General features: G+C 40.8%; 1 protein-coding gene across 2 annotated transcripts; it reads right to left on the bottom strand.

Annotated features, from left to right (window-relative positions):
- Positions 1-1,154: 1,154 nt before the first annotated feature.
- HERPUD2 (HERPUD family member 2) lies at positions 1,155-19,712 on the bottom strand. Of its 2 annotated transcripts, XM_020788168.3 has the most exons (8): positions 19,133-19,712; positions 14,811-14,888; positions 11,595-11,708; positions 10,553-10,707; positions 7,079-7,201; positions 5,731-6,054; positions 4,478-4,592; positions 1,155-1,688 (listed from the first exon to the last, which is right to left on the bottom strand). In XM_020788168.3, the coding sequence occupies exons 1-8, from the start codon at positions 19,292-19,294 to the stop codon at positions 1,530-1,532; spliced, it is 1,230 nt and encodes a 409-aa protein (XP_020643827.3). In that variant the 5' UTR covers positions 19,295-19,712; the 3' UTR covers positions 1,155-1,529. The 2 variants fall into 2 exon arrangements, with proteins under 2 accessions (XP_020643827.3, XP_020643828.3); XM_020788169.3 differs by lacking the exon at positions 14,811-14,888 and having other exon boundaries at positions 19,133-19,428.
- Positions 19,713-21,129: the final 1,417 nt, after the last annotated feature.

The following is a 21,129-nucleotide window of genomic DNA, read 5'->3' as shown; positions in this document are numbered from 1 at the left end:
CACGGGAATTTATACTTCGAGATCTTAATTGTAAAAGTATAAAGTTACAGTTTCTCATGGAACTCTTTTAAGAATCTGGAACTGTCAGCTCTATCAACATCCTCCACCTCTTCTTTAGGATACACCTATCACATTCTTCCAATTTTTCATTGTACTTTATATCAAGATTCCATTTTCATAAACTTTCTCTAATTTACCAACCTCTGTTGATAGTTATCCACAATATCCGATACTAAGCTATACATTTAGGCCAAATTCCTTGACTAAAGTTACGCTGCTACAAGCTGACAGTGCCATCAGCCATGGGCTTTATTGCTCATTCAGCTTCCTATTTCACACCCAGGCTCCAGGGTTCCCTCAGGATTCCTTTCAACCTGGGGGATCATTTGGGAGCCTTTAATACCAACAAAACAAAACAAAAAAGTGCTGTTGACAGTCCCAATCACAGCAATAGCAATTAAAAGGTATATCACACAATCCAAATCCCCGATACCTTAGTTACTTTAGTTGCAGGCTCCCAGCCTTTCCACAAAGAACAGTGACCATAAGGCTTATGGTGTCCAATGTGTCGATACATTCCAGTACCAGCAAGAGACCACACTCATTAAAAATTATCCATATTAATGCAAAACCAGAAAAATCAGTTCTGTAAAGTCAAGGCAGCTTTAGTGAAAATGTATGCAGGTTTGGACGAAAAGGCAAAACAAAACACAGAAATAAACCTCTAGTTACAGTATTTCAGTTTAAAAAACAGAACAAATATTCAGTGAGCATATGCTCCATAGCAACTGGGGGACAGGTCCCCAGACCTGCTCAAGTCACCAACTGCAATGTAGAGAAATACCAAAGGATTCAAAAGAAGGTATATTCTTTTTGCTATAGTTTTTTAAATTAAAAAAAGTAGTCACATGTGTCCGCACTTCCCAGCATGTTTTTTTAAAAGATAAAGCATGTATTAAACTGCTTGCAGTGTGCCCCATCACTGGCTATCCCCTTTGAAGAGCTGCTTATTATAAGTGTGCTTGACGTGGGGTGGAGGGAGATGCATGTCACTGGGACAGCTGTGTTACCACAGTCTTAAAACTGTGGTGTCAATTTGGTTTTAAGTAAGTTTTAAAACACACACACATACAAAGATTCCTACACAGGTTCCATTTTAGTATGAAGGCTCTTGTTTCTGAAATACTATTCATGACATCTGTAATTTAACAGCTTTTTAAAGAGATGACATTACATACAAACTACAAGCTTTTGTTTCAGTGTTAACATAATTAAAACAAAAACATGGAAGACCAATATTTTAACATTTTCTTCTTCAAAGAAGTTTTTAAAAAGTATTTTGTAGTTCACATTTGCTGAAAATATTGGTAAGCAAGAGAAAGCTGAAAAGGAAACAATACACATTTTTATACATCATTATCAGAAAGTTTACATTATAAATCTTTTTTGAAATTGCACTGTATTTAAAACACCCCCAAGAGTCAAAGCATAGCTGCTCTACTATTTCTCTGCTGGTGGTTCCTCTTTTATTAGTTGCCAACTTGTGGAGGCCCTTCAGGGATGAGGGATGTAAAGAAGGTGGTGATGAAGGACCAAGCAGAAGCCATAAATCCTGGATGTTGTTCTGCATTGACATCAATGGCATCTTCTCCACTGTCTTCATCAATCCCGTCATCCATAAGACGCTCCTTAAAAACAACAAAAAGATCTTAAGTAATGAAATCCAAGACACTTACAATATTAAAGGATTTATTATACAGTGCCACTGCCTGCAAGATATATAGTATCTTCACTCTATTCTCCAAGCAGTATATAGTATGGATATAGAAACTTAAAACTGGCACATATTGCCAATATTCTATCTATTCTGAAGAGAAGAGCTTTCAAAAGGATGGGTTTATGTCACAATCTAGCTCAGAGAAGCTTGGATTATTTCACCAAAAAATTTGGTCTACCACTGGTGATTGTTAATAAATGGTTATAGTTTGGGAGGGGCCTACTTAAAACACACTCCTCTCCTAAAATAAATTCTCTCGTTAAGCGCTTGATCGCTGTCGGGCCACCACTTCCTCTCTTGACCCTTGCCCGTCCTGGCTAATCAAAGCAGCCAGGCCTATAACAACAGAATGGGCTACAGCGATAATTAATGGGTCTCTCCAGGACGGCAAGGTCCCTCTTGCCCTCAAGGAGACACACACATTAGGCCCATTAGGAAGAAACCTAATTTGGTGGCCGACGATATTGGCAATTATAGGCCTGTCGCCAATGTTTCCTTCCTCAATAAAGTGGTGGAGAGGGGGGTGGCTGAACAGCTTCAGGCTCTTTTGGATGAAACCAATGAACTGGATCCCTTCCAGTCGGGCTTCAGGCCGCGCTGTGGCACAGAAACGGCAGTGGTCGCACTGTTGGATGACCTATTGAGGGAGGCTGACAGGCGAAAAATGTCCTTGTTTGTCCTCCTTGACATCTCAGCCGCCTTCGATACCATCGACCACGGTATCCTCCTGGGGAGGTTCCCCGAGCTGGGAATCGGTGGTCTGGCTCTTGCCTGGCTTCAATCCTTCTTGGAGGACCATCCTCAGAGAGTACAGCTTGGGGAGAGTGTTTCGGCCCCGTGGAGTCTCAATTGTGGGGTTCTGCAGGGGTCGATCATCTCCCCAATGCTGTTTAACATCTATATGAGGCCACTGGGTGGAGTTATCAGGGGGCGTGGGGCTTCGTGCCATCAATAAGCTGACGACACGCAGCTCTACATCTCCTTTTCACCTACTTCAGTGGATGCCGTTCTGTCTCTTCAGCGTTGTCTGGAGGCCCTACTGCAATTGATGCAGGAGAATGGGTTGAGGCTGAACCCGGACAAGACGGAGGTCTTGAGGGTGGATGGCCCCTCCATTAGCGGCTTGGGAAACTCCCTATCTTTTGAGGGGTGACTCTCGCCATGAAGAGTGAGGTTCACAGCTTGGGGGTAAATCTGGACCCGGCAATCACCATGGAAACTCAGGTGGTCCACTCCGCTTATTACCATCTGTGGCGGATTGCCCAGCTGAATCCCTATCTTTATTTATTTATTTTATACCCCACCTATCTTGATGGTGGAGCCCTCGCCACTCTGGTCCATGCGCTTGTAATCTCAAGATTAGACCACTGCAATGCGCTCTATGTGGGGCTACCTTTGAGATTGATGTAGAAGCTTCAAATGGTGCAGAATGTGGCAGCCAGACTACTTAGTGGAGCGAGAAAATACCAGCACATCTCTCCCATTTAGGCTGCATTGCATTGGCTGCCCATTCGATTCCACATTGATTTCAAAGTGTTAATGATGACCTATAAAGCCCTAAACGGTTTAGGACCTCAATACTTAGCAGAACCCCTTCTCCCATCTAGATCTACTAAAGTCGCTCGTCACAGCCAGGAAAGACAGTTGAGGGGCCTAACGCCGAGAGAGGTCCGAAAAGAAAGAACAAGAAATCGGGCCTTCTCGGCAGTGGCCCCTCGACTTTGGAACAGATTGCCATCAGAGATTCGCCTGACACCCTCGCTGGGTGTTTTTAAGAGCCAATTAAAGACCTGGCTCTTTAAGCAGGCCTTCCCTCCTATAAATACTTGATTTTTCTTTTTTGTTTTATTTCTTCCCATCTTGACCAATGTTAGTCTTGTTAATTTAAATTGTTGTTTTAACTGTATATGTATATTGTCTTATGAATGATTTTATGTAAGCCGCCCTGAGTAGACTTTGTCTAGAAGGTGCGGGATAAAAATCTAATAATAAATAAATAAATAAATAAAAATAAAGTAGGCTTATTTATTTGCTACAATATCAGCACTGAAGAAGCAGAAACCATCATGGTGCTAGAACAGCTTGAACATTCTTAAGGAATGATAAAACTGGCAACCTGGAGGAAGTAACTGCCTGTACTGCATTGGAGGATGATATGACTAGACAAATAAATATAACAAGGCACAGGACAACAAACCCATTGCTTCAAGATGGAAAATACATTATTCAAAGTCCTGTTGCTTAGTATATTTTATTTATTTGATTTATTTATTTGATTTATATCCTGCCCATCTGGTTTATGGTTCAGTTTGTGCAAGCTATTTTGCAGAAATGAAATGAAATACTGAACCTTTTTCTCTTGGAGCTTCATTTTACTTAGGCAAAACAGATGCCCCCTGTGCTTCCCTATCAGGTCCTGCTGCCTTCTTCCTTCGTCGCCACCATCTTCAGAGACAATGCAGAGGGATGGAAACATTAGGTTCCTCTCCACCAGGCATGAACCAGAAAACCCCTGAACCAGTTTTTTTTCCCTGGGGTTCAGGGTAGTTCGTGGTTCATGGGTAGCCAAAAACCACCCTGGTTCATGCCCATCTCTAATCAGAACCCACATTCACCACTTAACCTAAGGACTTCAATTTTAATTAACAGCAGTAAGCACATCCTAAACTGTAAACCACTTCTGCTCTTGCATTCACTTACCATCTCTTCAAGTCCAGCATTATTTACATTTTGCCCATCATGATTCATGTCCACATTGTTTGCTGCAGGCTGCTGGACTGCTTCTTGCCTGAATGGGAACCACCCAGCTTGGTGTCTAACAACACACACATGCACAAAATTAATTGAAAAGAACTGCCCAAAACAGATGCCTGTATTCACTAAATTGAGATTAACAAGAGAGATTCCAATCTGATCTCATACAAAACTGCATGGTTTAAGAAAACTTGTAGGAATTTTAAGAAAGCTGTTTAAGATCCTACTCTTGTGAAACACACTGAACTATTGATAGAATGTTCTTGCAATCAGCAAAGGATAAGTACTCATAGAAACCAAATACTTCTGTCAGTTCTTCTCTTTAAAGATCAATTAAACTTCATGTAATTATGTCTTGTGAGTCACTACTGCACTGCCATTGTTCCCAAATATGTTTTAAGTTGACTAATGAAAACGTACCAGTAGACTTTATCTCATTAAAATAATGTTCAATGGTATTTCTTCATAAAAGAATGCAGAAACACTGAAATGTTCTATTTTCATTTAGATAAACAGACAATAGTACTGGCCAAAAAAAACCTAAATAGCACCATTATTAAACTGATTGTGTAACTGATACTCTCTTCACAAAGACCTAAATTCAGATCTACAGTGGTGCCTTGTTAAATGACAAAACCGCTTTACGATGAAGTTTTTGCGATTGCAAATCGCTTAACGATGATCGGTCTCCTGCTCTGGGAACCGATTCTTCGCTAGACAACGATTTTAAAACAGCTGATCGGCCGCTCTAAAATGACTGTCCGCTGTGCAAAATGGCTCCCCACTGTGCTTTAGGACAGATTCCTCGCTTTACAGGCACCGGAAAATGGCCGCCCTATGGAGGATCTTCGCAAAACGAGCAGGTATTTCTCCCATTGGAATGCACTGAACTGGTTTTCAATGCATTTCAATGGGTTTTTTAATTTCACTTGACGAGGATTTTGCTTAACAGCGATTTGAATGGAACGAATTATCGTCAAGTGAGGCACCACTGTAATTATAATTAATGTAGACTTAGAGAAATCAATGGAACAATTAATTGTCAAACTAAGTAGAACTGTGGACTAATCCACCTACATCCTTCAAATCTATGCATTGATCTGCAAGGTGCAGATTAGGGAAGTCTTCAAACAGCCCTATTCTGAAATATTTTCAATTTACAAATAACTTCTGTATGTAAATAAGTAGCATTTACTTACAGATAAACTAATAACATGGCTCCCATCACCATCACAAACCGACTGAAAGAGGAATAAAAATATACAATGCTAAGGAGAATAGCAGCTCTGGAGAATGTATACATCCAGTCTAGCCAATCTCGATTGAAGTCCTCCTCATTCATTACTGGACCTCCTTGAGCATTCATCTGGACATTCTGATTTGCAGGTCTGTTCTCTTGTGGGATTACATTTGGTGCTACTGGGGGCTCATTTGCTGGTGCACGCTCAGAATTTGTGGGCTGTGGAGCTGGAGGACTAGCCGATTCAGTGCTGGGTACTGCCTGGGCTGAAACTGCAGCTTGACTGTAATATAAATATTTAAGAGTGTCTGAAAAACTATTTTCATGCATATTTTCAAATAGACTTTACAATTATCAGTTGATATATCCTGTATAAATAAGGTTACTCATGATCATTATACATTAAAAACTTCATCACACATAATGAATTATATGTAAAAAAACCTGGTAAGAAAGACCTCCACCTGGCATGAGCAACTTGTCTTCCATATTTTGGTGGAATGCAGTTCCCATCAACCTTAGCCAATAAAGCCTGAGTTGATCAAATTACATTCCTGAAATGATGAACATAGTAACATAGAAGCTACAAACATCCCTTCATTTTAAAGTAGAAACAAGCAGGATTTGAGAAGTCTACTCTTAAGAGTGCAACTATACACAGAGAGAAATGCAAATTCAATTGCTGTGAAGCTGCAATGCAGAACAGCCTTGTTTTCAGCTTGTTACCATAGCTCAGCTACAGAACTACTTAATAAGCTATAAACAAGGGCAGTGTGGCAATTTCCTCTTCTCATTTCCTCTTCTTTCTCTTAATTGTAGTTATCATCTAGATGCCCTACCATAACAGCACATGCATCATGCTATTAAAAAAAATTGGCATATTCTGCCTAAAAGGGAAAAGCAGAGACCAAAGAATCACACTTTTCTGCATTATTTCAAGCTATCACACCACCTGAACTGATACAAGTGGATCTGATGGTAAAAAAATAATAAATAGAAATCCCAAAGGTGGAGGCAAAAACTACAGATGTGGGGTAGGGAGAGACTCCGGCTGATTCACATTTGCTTTTGTGTCATGTGGTCATTAAAAATGCATTATCTGCCTATCCCAAACACGTAGTATTTTCCACATTTTTTCACTAATGTGGTCGCACCCTTACAAATGTTTTGGCCTGAATCTCCCATTAACTGTAGTCGTCATGACCTATGGTGATGATGAATAACCATAAGTATTATGTGTCTTAGTCACCACCCTGCTATTTTAATACCAACTAAAATAAGTGAATTAAATCACCATTTGTACTTACTATTGCATATAATATTGACGCACATACATCTGTTGCCACCATATCATCTGTAGAGGGCTGAAAGAAGGATACACCGGAATTCCAGCTGGCACCTCTTGCCCAGAAAATTGGTTACCTACATTGCTAAAGAGAATTGGGGCAGATTACATGATTGGTTCTCACTTAATTGACATAATGTAATTAGACTGCTTTACATATAGCATTTTTGCCTCATGGATCTTTCTGGTGGTTTTATATCCCTCAGTTTACTGTAGAATTTTTTATTTTGAAAATCCTATTCTAAGTAATTTGTAACCATGCAGAAGTCTAGTATTGCAACAAGTCCAACAACAATACCAATACAGGTTTCCTAGAGGAAAGATCTCTACAAAATGTCATTTATCTATTTCTTTCAAAGTATCACGGTTGACTCTGGGAATGAAAGTACTCACATAGTCATTCACTGCCATTTTCCTTCAGAGCAGAGGGCTGCACTCAAGACAGCTTTTATGTATGCTTAAGATGTGGGCCTCATATAATCTTGCCTAAAGTACTACAGTAGGATACCCTTATCCACTGGGGATTTGTTCCATGCCCCCATGGATACTGAAAACTGTGAATAATAGCAAACACACACATATAGCATGGTAAAAGGAAAACCAGAAAAACATTATTTTCATATGCATTAACAGAACTGGGGGCTAGAGGGTGCCAGAGATTATGCTATGTATTCTTCATTAGCAAGTATTCATAGCATGGTCTCTCTCCAGTAGCTAGTTCTGATAGTACATATGATAGTACGTTGTCTAGAGGGGCGGGGTAAAAATCAAATAAATAAATAAATTAAATTGTTCTGGATTTTTTCTTTTCATGTTTTTAAAATTTTCAGACCACGGTAAGTGAATCAGTGGATACTGATCCCGTGGATAAGGGGATCTTACTGTACTTACTGTGCCTTATTGTACCAGATAGACTCCAGCCCCTTCTACAGAACCTACTGTGCAGTGGGACTATCCCCTCCCTCATGAAGCATTGCATTAGACAGTTTCCGTTTTGTTCCAAACAGAGAAACATGGTGATACAGTAACTGATGGATATGAAAAAAGCTAGTCTCTGAACTTTCTTTTTTGGCTGCAACTTCCATAATTCTGCCTGGAGAAATTCTAGGAAACTTCTAGGAGTAGGACTCTTTTATAAAAAAAATTCCTTGTCTAGTACCAGTTATCCTGTTGTACCACTTTGCAATAGAAGAAACTGACAAATAAGTATATTAAGATAATCACTCTGTGTGTGATGTTACACTAATTTAAAATGTTTTAAATCTACAGCAACTTGTCCAGCAAAAAATATTCAGTTAACAAAGTTGTGTACTAAAACAATTTTAGAAGGCACTAACATGATATACTGCTTGCAGAGTATATTGAGTATATTGGAAAGATCCTTCAGAATGGAAATAGCCTATGTTATCTTCAATGGCAACAACACAGACTATTTACAGTATCAACAACATGAGTTGATGCAACTGTATTGCATCAGACCACAATTCAATCTCAGAAGAAAATTGGCTGCTGCAGGATGTCACAGGAGACCTTGCTGATTCATCTATGTACTAAGAGTAAGGGACTTGGAGAAAGATGAAGGAATTAAGGGAAAATAGAGGTAACAAAAATTCTGTCATACAAATAACAGAAACATGGCTGATCTCCTTTATGTTACCTGCAGAGACTTAAAATATTTTTCCTTGCATAGAAAAAATGCCTGTCACCTTAGAAACACATTAAAGGATGACATAATCTGTTATAGCATGGTCCTTGCTCAGATTATCTAAGGCCATTTTTTTAAACTTTGGGGAATATGCAGCACAATACAATAGAGAGGAAGGCCCCTTTAAGGAATTCTCACAGCTACCAGGGAATATAAATTTGCAAATATGATGATGATGATGGCGGTGGTGGTAATAATAATAATAATAATAATAATAATAATAATAATAATAATAATAATAATAATAATAATAATAATAATAATAATAATAATAATAATAATAATAATAATAATAATAATAATAATAAGATGTACTAACATTTATTTACAAAATTAAATCCATCTATACGAAGGAAATATGCAGTGTTGCACATGTGTACTGAATCAGGTACTTATTTGAGATTAATTAGCTTGAGAACTAAAGAATGTGGTTTCATAGACTGGATAACAAAACAAAGCCATTTTTGTTTTTTTATGTCAGTTTTAATTTCAATAAAGCTTTGAAGTACTGTATCAATTTCTTTTACAACCATAGCCAGAATCCTATTGCCAATTTATACTTGAGTAAGGAAAAACATATAAGCACAAAATCACTACTCATTAAAGAGGTTTGGTTGCATTGTTGGGTGTGTACCTAACTGCACAATGGAGCATATGCCCAGATAATGCAAACAGCATGTCAGTAAGCAGCAAAGATTTATCTGGTTTCCTTTATGCAAGAGTCAAAAGGGTACAGGATTCTGGGCCATATAGAACACAACAGTAGCATTTTGACATACTTTGCAAACTGACAAATTTTGTCACTTAGATTAGAACATATGTTAAAGGATCCTCAATATTCTCATAATTTTTAAGACGGTACACTGGCAAAAAATATTTTTCTACATTTTTAGGCTTTGACAGAAATGTCAGATTGACATTATTGAATGGGATCTATTTCCTAAGAATCGCAGCTGTTCAAATTTTTCTCAAAGAGTATTTTCCCAATTACAAACCAGAGTACACCAGAATATTTCCAGACAATCCCTCCTCATTATCAATCTGAAATCTGCCATAGAAAAATGCAAGCAAAGAACATAGATGTCTAAAATTAAATCAAATTGATGAAAAGATAAAAAGGAAGAAGACAATGCAACACCAATTCCAACAAAGTTCAAATCCCCCCCCCCCCCCGCTCTCTCAAAGAAGCAAAAACATTTTTGTCTTTCTTTCTTTTTCCCCCCAGTCTGGTACAAAATGAACAAAAAACATTTATTGAATCACTGCCTTTGATATGTGGTGTTTATATAAACTAAGATGGAACAAATAAGTCTTTAAATGGGTGTCTATCAGATGGTGATGAAAGCACTAGATAATTAGAATATCACTCAACCCAGGATTCCAAGAACATGACAGAAATAATGAAAAAGAAATGAATCATATAAAACATAGAAGAACACAATAATATAAGCTCCTTCCTCCTACAAATTTCAAACTCTATTACATATGCTCATTGTAACTAATGACACCCAGGTGTTTAGCCTCAGCATCTTTTGGGGGCACATTTCTATCCAAGGGCATTTTTTCTAACTTGATTGCTATTCACTACTTTAATGTTTCAGCCGCCAAACATAACCTTTCAACACTTATTAAAAATAAAGCAATGATTACATAAAACTCAAACAATAATAAAATTAATAAAATTATCTACATTTTGTATATTATTTACATTTTACAGTATTTTATACTTACCCTTGCATCACATATGAGAATGGATGGCTTTGCATTGGATTGCTTTGTGCTTGTGGAAGGTTACGATGTCTGACACCACTGGAGCTACTGCTCACGTTTGTATGTAATGGTTCTTGAGATGAGGGAGGAGTTGTTGACCTTGAACATTCTGAACTCTTAAAATAAAATGTGATTATTAATTCCCATCCAATGTAGAAAGATTTTCACATTTTATGCTAAAAAATATTTTGAATGAGTTTTTTAAAAATCAGTATCCTATCCCGCACTACCAATCCACCCTGGATTCTAGTTACATCTGAAGCCAGAAAACCTTACTCTGACTAATAATATACATGTTTTTTTCTTCCTACACACAACACTTACTGGACTAGATTTGTCACTATTCAGAAGTCAAACACTGAACTGAAAAACAAAATCACAGCTCCAAAACTAACAATGTGATTGTTTTGAATATAACAAATAAAGAACAAAGTAGTCTCTGCCTATACCATGACATTCACAAGTTCTCTCTCCCTTGCCTGCTACTATCATTCTAAAAGTCATTATAAGCCTGAATCCAATTGCTCAGTCCAACTAGCACAGACACACTGAATCAACTTGATTCAGTTAAGTGCTGAGTTACAACAAATGGCCGAAGTCCAGTTGCTCAGCATAGTGAGTTGAACTAGAATAGGTCCACTGAATCAATTGTGATTTGGTGAGTCAACTTCTCCAACTTCTTCCACTGATACAAATGGGTCTACTTTAGTTGAGACGTATTATGCTAAAACAGACCCATCTGAATTAATGGGATTTAGAGGCATTAACTCTCCAAAACTTCACCAATTTAATAGGCCTACTCTACATCAACTTACTATGCTAAGCAACAGTATTTCAGCCAATGTGTCTGCTCTCGTTGAGACCAGCAACTCTACTTAGACCATAATCTGTAACATGTACTGAAATAAGTAGTAATGGAAGTATTACTGTCAGGATTTATAAACTAAAGCAGTATTTGTTTACAGAGCTCCAAATGATTACATCTTACACAAAGACAACTCACCGAGATGCTACTAGAGGGTGATGAATCATGGTTTTCTCTAATGCTGTCAGGTTTTGGAGAACTCGGAGGTGTACGTGAAGAACATACTAGATGAACCATATGATATTCATCTTGCTAAAATAAAAATGAGTTATTTCAGCAGGTTTTCTGTCAGAAACCATACAATTATAGATGAATGCCACAGATGCTCCTGTTCAACTTGTGCTCAAGTATACTTTTTTTTCTGAAGCAGAATAATATAACTTCATTTACTGCCAAAATACAATTCTCTTGTTAAAATGTATAAACATATCCTTAAATATCAGCCTCCTCTGTAGGAACAGAGGGATGCTTTAGTCATTAGGAATTCCCCCAAGCCAAAGATCCTTTCTATTACTCATCTGAGCTTTGCTCTCAGCATCTGAAATCAACACTTGCATTTGTGCATATACGTCATCTTCCACATACCGCACAGGAATTCCAACTAAATAGCATTTCAGAGATCAAACTGCAGCACAAAGCTCAGGACAGTGGTCAGAGTGTAAGATATTACTTCCTATCCATGCGGGGCATTCCCCTAGATTGCATAATTTAGTATGGAATTTGGAATGACTGCTTCTCAATGCCTGTGTGTCTCAGGAGTATTTGTGCACTTCTAAACCACCAACCAACATTGTGAACTCAGCTGTAGAGTGAGGCTAATACCTAGAATATGACCGACACTTGCCTGCAATGCTTCAGTTTAGCCCCAATCCAGATTCGTTCGTTTAGTCATTCAGTCGTGTCCGACTCTTCGTGACCCCATGCCAGGCCCTCCTATCTATCCAGATTACCAATTTTCATATCATAGAACCCCTTCTTTCCACTAGTCGTTCAGGAATACAATATGAATACCATATTGTATTCTTGAATGACACCAGCATGTCATAATACACAGGAGACAAAGATATTCAAAACTGCCAAAACCACTCATTTATTTCACATAATGACTACTGACTGACTCACAATACTGCTGTAATAATTGTTACTAGAGCTGGGGGTATTTGTATACAAATATCCCCCCACAGGTGCAGATAATGACCACCCACAATTCCGTCGCTGCCATGGACTCCAGACCCCCTTCCTATTGCTCTTGAGCTCACTGTGGATTAGCCACTCTTCCACCTGGCAGAGAGGCTTGTCATCCTGCCTCCTGCCAGGACTGGCTAATCCATCGCAAACTCAAAATTCTGCCACTGTCATGGGCTCCAGACTATCTTCCTATAGCTCCATAGCTTGCAATGGATTAGCCACTCCTGGCAGAAGGCAGGATGACGAGCCTCTCTCCCAGGCTGAAGAGTGGCAAATTCATTGCAAACTCCAGAGTGATAGGAAGGGAGTCTGGAGTCCGCCGCAGCGGTGAAATTGTGAGTGGTCAGTCCGGCCCACAGGTTATCTGCACCTGTGGGGAGATATTCATATACAAATACCCCCATCTCTAATTGTTACTGTTTGTGAAAGGATTGCATATTCAGACAACCTTATATAATTCTTCTCCTTAAGTGTAACACCATAAATATAAACAAGGGCTCCCCCTGTGTATCAGCTCTGAGAACTGTCTCATGAGTTCAGAGTACCCCCTAGCCTTATCAGGCAACATGAAGCCTACTTGAGTGTAAGAAACTGTATCACAAACACGACTTTTTTGCAATTTTTTTGTTTGCCTGTAAGAAAACAAAGCTTTCAAAGTAACCCCTCCAAACTCTTCTAACATGACATCTAGTGTCTCTTTTCTAACAGTGAGGATCGTTCCACACATTTATCTACAGCATAAGTTTTCTATCTAAAGAGTTCAAGAAGAAACTGTGTGCATAAACTGCTCCTTCCAAAAGTCTTCAATGCCTCAAGGCAGTCTTCTTTTCCTAGAATATGTCTGCTTAAACTCTGCAGACAAAACTTTTCAAACTATACTACTGTGTCAAATAATATTCAGAAAAGCAGTTTTTGTATACTCCTTTCATACTCACAGAAATTCTAAAACACAGCTTCAGCCATGTTTTTGGCCATCCTATTATCTTCAGACTATCTACGAATGAAGGGATATGCTCGAATTCAACATGAACACACCGGCCAGTATCCTGTTCATGCTGATGCAATGTAAAGTTACACCAGTGTAAATGAGCTGGGCATTACGCTTAACAAGTAATTGTGCTTTGGAATTACTCAGTCACATGTCCCAGACATGACCAACTGCCCAATGTAACAGCAGAAGTACTCTGGGGATAGCACTTCCACTACAGCACTTATGCTGCTACCATACACAACCTCAAGTTGCACGTGCATAGTTGCACAACAGAATTTTGGTCAGTGTAAGATAAGTACTGCTGTTCTATGGATATAAAAGGATCTGCTTTATGATGATCTTTGCAGAATAAAAGTTTTTTTTCTAGGACACAGTTAACATACTATAGGTTTTCTCCCAGCATAGAATTCCCTCCATTCAGATCAATCTTCAACATGAAGTTCCAAATGCTCCCAATTATGTTTTATAAATGTCCATATTAAATTATATACCGTGTTTCCCCAAAAATAAGACAGGGTCTTATATTAATTTTTGCTCCAAAAAACGCATTAAAGCTTATTTTCAGGGGATGTTTTATATTTTTTTCATGTACAACAATCTACATTTATTCAAATAGTCATGTCATCTTCTTCTGGTTGCTGCACAATGATGGAGGGCAGGGTTTCACTTAACTGGGGCTTATTCTTGAGGTAGGGCTTATATTACAAGCATCCTGAAAAATCATACTAGGACTTATTTTCAGGTTAGGTCTTATTTTCGGGGAAACAGGGCACATCTTCCTTTCATGACCACTTGCATGTTTTTCCCCCGATCCAAAGTGAGCTGTTCTTCAGCCAACTGATAAGAAGCAAGTAGTCAGTTATGTTGCCCTCCTCAGCCTTATTGTCCCTTTCCTTAATTTATAATGTAAGCCTATTTCCAGTTTGCAGACATGCTCAATACAGTAGCCACAACCTCATAACCATGATTGTCGCCATGCAGATAATTAACGTTTAATTTTTACACTACAACAAAATATATTTTATTAATTTTTCTTTAAACAGTTGCACATATTTGAACTACTCCATTCTACCACAGTAATAGTCAGTGTACTTTAAAGGATTTTATAGAGATTTCTTCAACATTTGTGGAGGGTTTTATAAGCAGCAATTCTGCATTGTTAAAATAAGGCTTACTTTTCTGAGAATATCTTTCAACTGCAGGTGATCAGGAAGCAATCTGCCAGAATACACCAGCCTCTGATCCTTTGTAGACTAAAGAGATGGAACAAAGGAAGAATTCATCTTTTCCCCCCCAGCTGTACCGTATTAAAATTGCAAACAACATTTGGAGATGAAGAAGAATTAACTTGAATTCCTACCACCCATAGTTTATATTTAAAGAACACTTTATCTATTAAAGTTCGACGTTTACATTTAATCTACAAATATACAACTAGTGACCATATTACTTTTAGCCATGATACAGTTCCAAAAATCATCATGAATGTATATGCACACTGAAGTCCTATACTTCTTTGGAGGAGAATCTGTTATATCTCTAATGGTCCTGGGGCAGGGAGCACTTTTGATATACAGTGGTGCCTCGCAGAACGGGCGCCTCGTAGAGCGATGAATTCGCTCTACGAGGCCATTTTTTTATAGGCGGGAAATCGCAGAGCGAAGGTCGGTAAGCTGCTCGCTTACCGACCTTCGCTTTGCGACCCGACAATCAGCTGTTCCACGGCTTCAAAATGGCCGCCGGAACAGCCGAAAGGGGCCGGGGCGCAGCATTTTCGCGCCCTTGGTAAGCAAGGGGAGGGCGCGAAAACGCTGCGCGCAGCCATTTCGGAGCTTCCGGCAGCATTTTTGCGCGCTCCCCTTGCTTACCAAGGGCGCGAAAACGCTGCGCCCCGGCCCCTTTCGGCTGTTCCGGCAGCCATTTTGGACCCGCCGGACAGCTGATCGCAGCCATTTTCGCGCCCTCGTTCTGCGTTTCAATGGCCTTTTTACTTCTGTACAGCGATGTTTCACACAGCGAGGGTTAATCCGGAACGGATTAACCTCGCTGTGCGAGGCACCACTGTAATTATTTTGAAGTTTTGTGCTACTAGTTTTTTGTTTTGTTTTGGTGTAACACTTTTTTCCGCTCTACAACTATGTCATTCAAATGGGCCTGCTCTGCTATATACCTTAGCATAACTGCAGTTATAGAGTGGGCCCATTTGAATCAACAGTTGACTCATTAAATCTCCATTAATTCAATAAGCCTACTCTAGTGCAATTCACTATGCTAAGCAACAGGATTTTGATCACTGTGTGCTATATAAAATTTAACTGAAAAATACTGAACATTTCAGATGTGTAAAAACTAGCTTCCTTTCTTGGTTTAGGTTAAACCCACCGTCCTTCCACTCCACAATGTCAAAGGATCTTATTTCTTTATCTTATTTCTTTACAGAGCAAGTAGAACTGTATGAAGATGTGTGTGTAATCTGTTAAGAACTAAAAATATTTGACATTCGCTTTTACATTCACATTTGACAGTAATAGTGGAGTGTGACCAATGAAGTGTCAGGATAGAGAGAGAGATATCAGGGGTAAGGTATTCAGCTTCTTGTAGAGTCAAGATTTTAGTACAGACAATAAGGAGCAGGTGCCTATGCTAATATATACAATGTCATATACAGTTGTGTTCAAAATTATTCAACCCCCAATGCTGTAAAGGGGTTTAGGGACTATAGTGTACATTTGGAATTGTATTCAGAATGAAATCCTATAAAGACGTTTTAAAGAACCAAATGCAACTAAAATAACATCAATTGTTTATGTAATACAGTAGTAAATGTTTCTTTTGTGGTTTCTTCATTGCCACAATTATTCAATCCCTTAAAGACTACCACTCTGAAGAAGAGAGGTTCATTCAGGTGTTTTCGATCAGGTATTGAAAACACCTGTGGATGTCACCGAGCACCAATCAAGCATAATAAGCACCAATTAGGCAGCTTTAAAATGACTGTGATACTCAGCTCCTTCTAGACATTTACTGGTGTGGTTACAAACATGGTGAAGTCAAGAGAATGGTCCAGGAAGACAAGAGAAGAGGTGATTTGTCTTCACAGGAAGGGCAATGGCTATAAGAAGATTGCAAAGAAGTTAAACATACCAAGAGACACCATAGGAAGCATCATTCACAAATTCAAGGCAAAGGGCACTGTTGAAATGCTACCTGGTCGTGGAAGAAAGAAGATGCTGACTTCGACTGCTGTGCGCTACCTAAAGCGTAGAGTGGTGAAAAGTCCCCGTGTGACTGCTGAGGAACTGAAAAAAGATTTGTCAGATGTGGGTATAGAAGTTTCAGCTCAGACAATAAGGCGCACACTGCGTAATGAAGGTCTCCATGCCAGAACCCCCAGGCGCACCCCCTTGCTGTCTCCCAAGAATAAGAAGAATCGACTGCAGTATGCCAAAAGTCATGTGGGCAAACCACAAAAGTTGTGGGATAGTGTTCTGTGGACTGATGAAACAAAATTAGAACTGTTTGGGCCCATGGATCAACGCTATGTTTGGAGGAGGAAGAACAAGGCATATGACGAAAAGAACACCTTGCCTACTGTGAAGCATGGCGGAGGGTCAATAATGCTTTGGGGCTGTTTTGCTTCTGCAGGTACAGGGAAGCTTCAGCGTGTACAAGGTACCATGAATTCTCTTCAGTACCAGGAGATATTGGATGAAAATGTGATGCAGTCCGTCACACACCTGAGGCTTGGGAGACGTTGGACCTTTCAACAGGACAATGATCCCAAGCATACCTCCAAGTCCACTAGAGCATGGTTGCAGAGGAAAGGCTGGAACATTTTGGAGTGGCCATCGCAGTCACCAGACTTAAATCCGATTGAGAACCTCTGGTGGGACTTAAAGAAAGCAGTTGCAGTGCGCAAGCCTAAGAATTTGACTGAACTGGAGGCTTTTGCCCATGAAGAATGGGCGAAGATACCCGTAGATCGCTGCAAGACACTTGTGTCAAGCTATGCTTCACGTTTAAAAGCTGTTATAACTGTAAAAGGATGTTGTACTAAGTACTAAGATTGAATGTCACTTGGGGGTTGAATAAAAACTAATAATGATGTGAGCACAGAAAAGACATTTGTGGTTATTTCATTATAAACTTAAGGTTATATTTCTCTGACCCACAAGTGCCTCTTTCATGTAAATGTAAGCAAGATGACTGAATGATCAAAATCAATGTCAAAATGGCCAAAACATTCAATTTCAGTGGGGGTTGAATAATTTTGAACACAACTGTATATTATATATGTCATATATACTACAGCAGGATGTGATGTGACAGTTAAAGCATTCCTTGCTTTGATTAGTAAAGTTAAGATTTTCAAAAGAGAGAAAAATGAAGGATTCTTACAAGGACAGTTCAGTGAGGTGTTACACTCAGGAAAGTGTCACTGGCTTATCCCAGTGCCACTCAAATGGTTATCTGCAGTCTAATATAATCTCTTGATTATACCAATGCTTCGGGACTATTCTGCACAATGTGCAGAATCAAACCTGAGCCTGTTGCCAACTGTATATCCAAGCAACATAACCTGCAGGAAATCTCAACTTTCTGATAAATGTACATATACAAAACATATTTGTGAACATGCAAGTGTTGCATTCACACTGGATTTTTAAGTTGAAACATTTCAGGCACAGATGTAGATATCTTTGGACATAGCCTTCACTTTTTAACTGGTGAACTAGAATTCTGAAAGAATGACAAAGATGTCTATATGTGTAAGAGTGGGAGAGAGAAGTTACAGTATTTAGTATAATGTCATGCAAAGGCAGTAACTTACAGGGACACCTTACAGACCTGTAACTGCCACTTAAAAAAGAAAGGATACACAAGCTTAGCAGCAAGAGTTAGGGCAGAGGGGCTGGTCTCTGAAGGCCAGGGCCTCAATGGCAATCTCATTGCTGGAGAGAGTACACCGTGGAGAAGTGAGATTTTGCCACGAGAAGAAAGAAAAAGAAGGCCTACTTGTTTGCTATGGTTTCAGATTAGAAGAACCTCAGGGCTTCATTTTCTCGAGAATTACTATTACAAGACGGAGACATATGGGAAGTATTTACAATAGTGGCTGTACTGTGTACAGCGTTTTTATTTTGCCGTGCCTTCAATGCAGACCTTTCGCAACGGAGGCCTTCCTAAGTACAAAGATTGGGGGGGGGGGGTTGGAGGTGTCAAGTCTCTTGCCCGGTTTGCGTGTGTCAGGCGGGCCAGTTAAATAAAGCAGGCCAAGAAAAACAAAAGGGGAACAGCATTTCGGAAGTGGCCTTCTCTAGGCCCGGGTCGGAGGGAGGGAGGAGGCAAAGATGACCACCCGGGAGGCCTCTAGTAGGGCTCTGAGACCACCCCCCCCCCAACCAGCCGGGCAGAGGAAAGGCAGCTGGCTGCCCCTCAGCCTCCGGTCCTCGGGGGAGGGGATCGAGTGCCTGGGAAAGGGGGTCGCGGGGCTCACCGGCTTGCTGGGGTACACTCTGGAGAGGTGGCACTTTAGCTTGCCCACGGTCCAGTCGAGGAAGCAGCTGATCGTCTGGTCGGTGTACTTCTGGTTGGGCGCTTTGATGATCAGGGTGACGGGCGGCCCAGCCACCGCCGCCGCCGCCGCCGGGCTCTCCATCGGGGTCGCCTGTGAGAAAGACCGGGACGGATAGGAAGAGCAGGCTCAGGAGCGGCGAGGCGAAGAGGAGGGCTTCCGAGAGGCGGCGGCGGGGCCACCGGCGCCCATCTCTGCCCGCTGCGAACTCTTTCTCCCTCAGGACAAGACCCGGGCCAGACTCGGGAAGGAAGGAGGACGCAGGTTAGCGGCGTCACACACTGGCCCCGCGCAACAAGGGCTCCAGCTTGGGCCTCGACGTAGGTCACTGCCAGCAACGCTGCCGGCCCTCCCTAAACAAGCAGCAGTGGCGGCCCCCTCCTCGGCCCCACAGCGTGCCTAAAATGGACGCCGGAAAAACAACACCCCCCCCCCAACCCGCCTTGCCTGCGGAGCGCTGGGCGACGGCGAGTTTTCGGGCGGATGGGCGCCAGGGGGCGCTGTGAGGCGGCAGCCGGAACAGGCTGGGCGGGTACGTGGGGGCGGGGACGAGCGCGAGCGCGCCGACAACAGAAGTGGAGCAGAAAATTGGGAGTGAAAGCCCGGGATGTGGATACTGCTGGCGCGAAGAGGGAAAGCTGGCTAGTTCGCTCTCTTTCTCTCCCTCTCTCCCCCCCCCCCCGTCTTCTGGCAGGGTTTCCGTGCTTGTCACAGCGGCGGGCCAGTTTGACAAATGAAGTTCGCCCACGTCATTGCAGTCCCTGTTGGAGAAGCAGGGTCTGATGATGTTTCGTCACGCAACTGCAGAAATCGGAAAAGTGGTTACTACCATCTCCGCCTACGGAAGGAGGAAAAAAGATGGGAAAGTGAGCAGAATGGATCGCAAAAACAAGACGGCAAGAATTGATTGGCTTGCCGAACGCTAGTTCTCCAGATCCAGGCAGCTTGGTTAACATAATGTTAGGTAGTCTTTGCATAATAGAGCATTATATAAAATAATACGGGTTTTTCTATATTGTGCAGGTTAAGGACATTAATTGCTGCATTGTTTGTCTACCTGGGTATTTCAGCCTCGACACCATTCATACAGCAACTAGTGATCTGAGCAGAGTGTGATGTTGGATTTGGAACAGCGAGACCCTAATTCAGATCTCCTTAGTCACAAAGTTTATTTAATGTTCTTGGGCCAACCTCTCAGCCAAATATACTGTACAAGGCAGTTTCAGCAGAAAATGGAAAGAGGAGACCCAGCCAAAGCAACTTGTACACTACATTTCTTGTGTATATAAATAATGACATTTTGCCAAATGTGGACTTATGATTTACAGTGGTGCCTCAACTTACGAACTTAATTGGTTCTGGAACTCCAGTCGTAACTCAAAATGGTTGTAAGTCGAAGCACCATTTCCCATTAGGAATGCATTGAAATGCAATTAATCACCCAGAAAAACCACAACATTGTAAGACTCATTGGAAACGCGATTAATCCATTCCAGCCGAAGGAGGGGAGAAAGCAAACAAACCATGCAAGACCCATCGGAAATGCAAAAAAAGCAAAGCAGAAAGCAAACAAACCCCACAAGACCCATTGGAAATGGGGGAAAAAAACCAAAAGCAAACAAGCCCTGCAAGACCCATCGGAAATAGGGGGAAAACCCAAAAAGCAAACAAACCCCGCAAGACCCATCGGAAATGGGGAGGAACCCAAAAAGCAAACAAATCCCACAAGAACCATCGGAAATGGGAAATAAAACCCCAAAAAGCAAACGAACCCTGCGAGACCCATTTGAAATGGGGGGGGGACCCAGAAAGCAAACAGTGCAAGACCCATCGGAAATGGGAAAAACAGCAACCAAAAAAAACAAACCCTGCAAGACCCATCACAGCATAGAAACATAATCTTACCACCCAGCCCAAAA

The sequence above is a fragment of the Pogona vitticeps genome, chromosome 6 (assembly GCF_051106095.1).
Source record: "Pogona vitticeps strain Pit_001003342236 chromosome 6, PviZW2.1, whole genome shotgun sequence".
NCBI classification, from domain to species: domain Eukaryota; kingdom Metazoa; phylum Chordata; class Lepidosauria; order Squamata; family Agamidae; genus Pogona; species Pogona vitticeps.
Note: the sequence above shows the minus strand (reverse complement) of the source record. Positions and strands in the feature narration are given on the sequence as shown.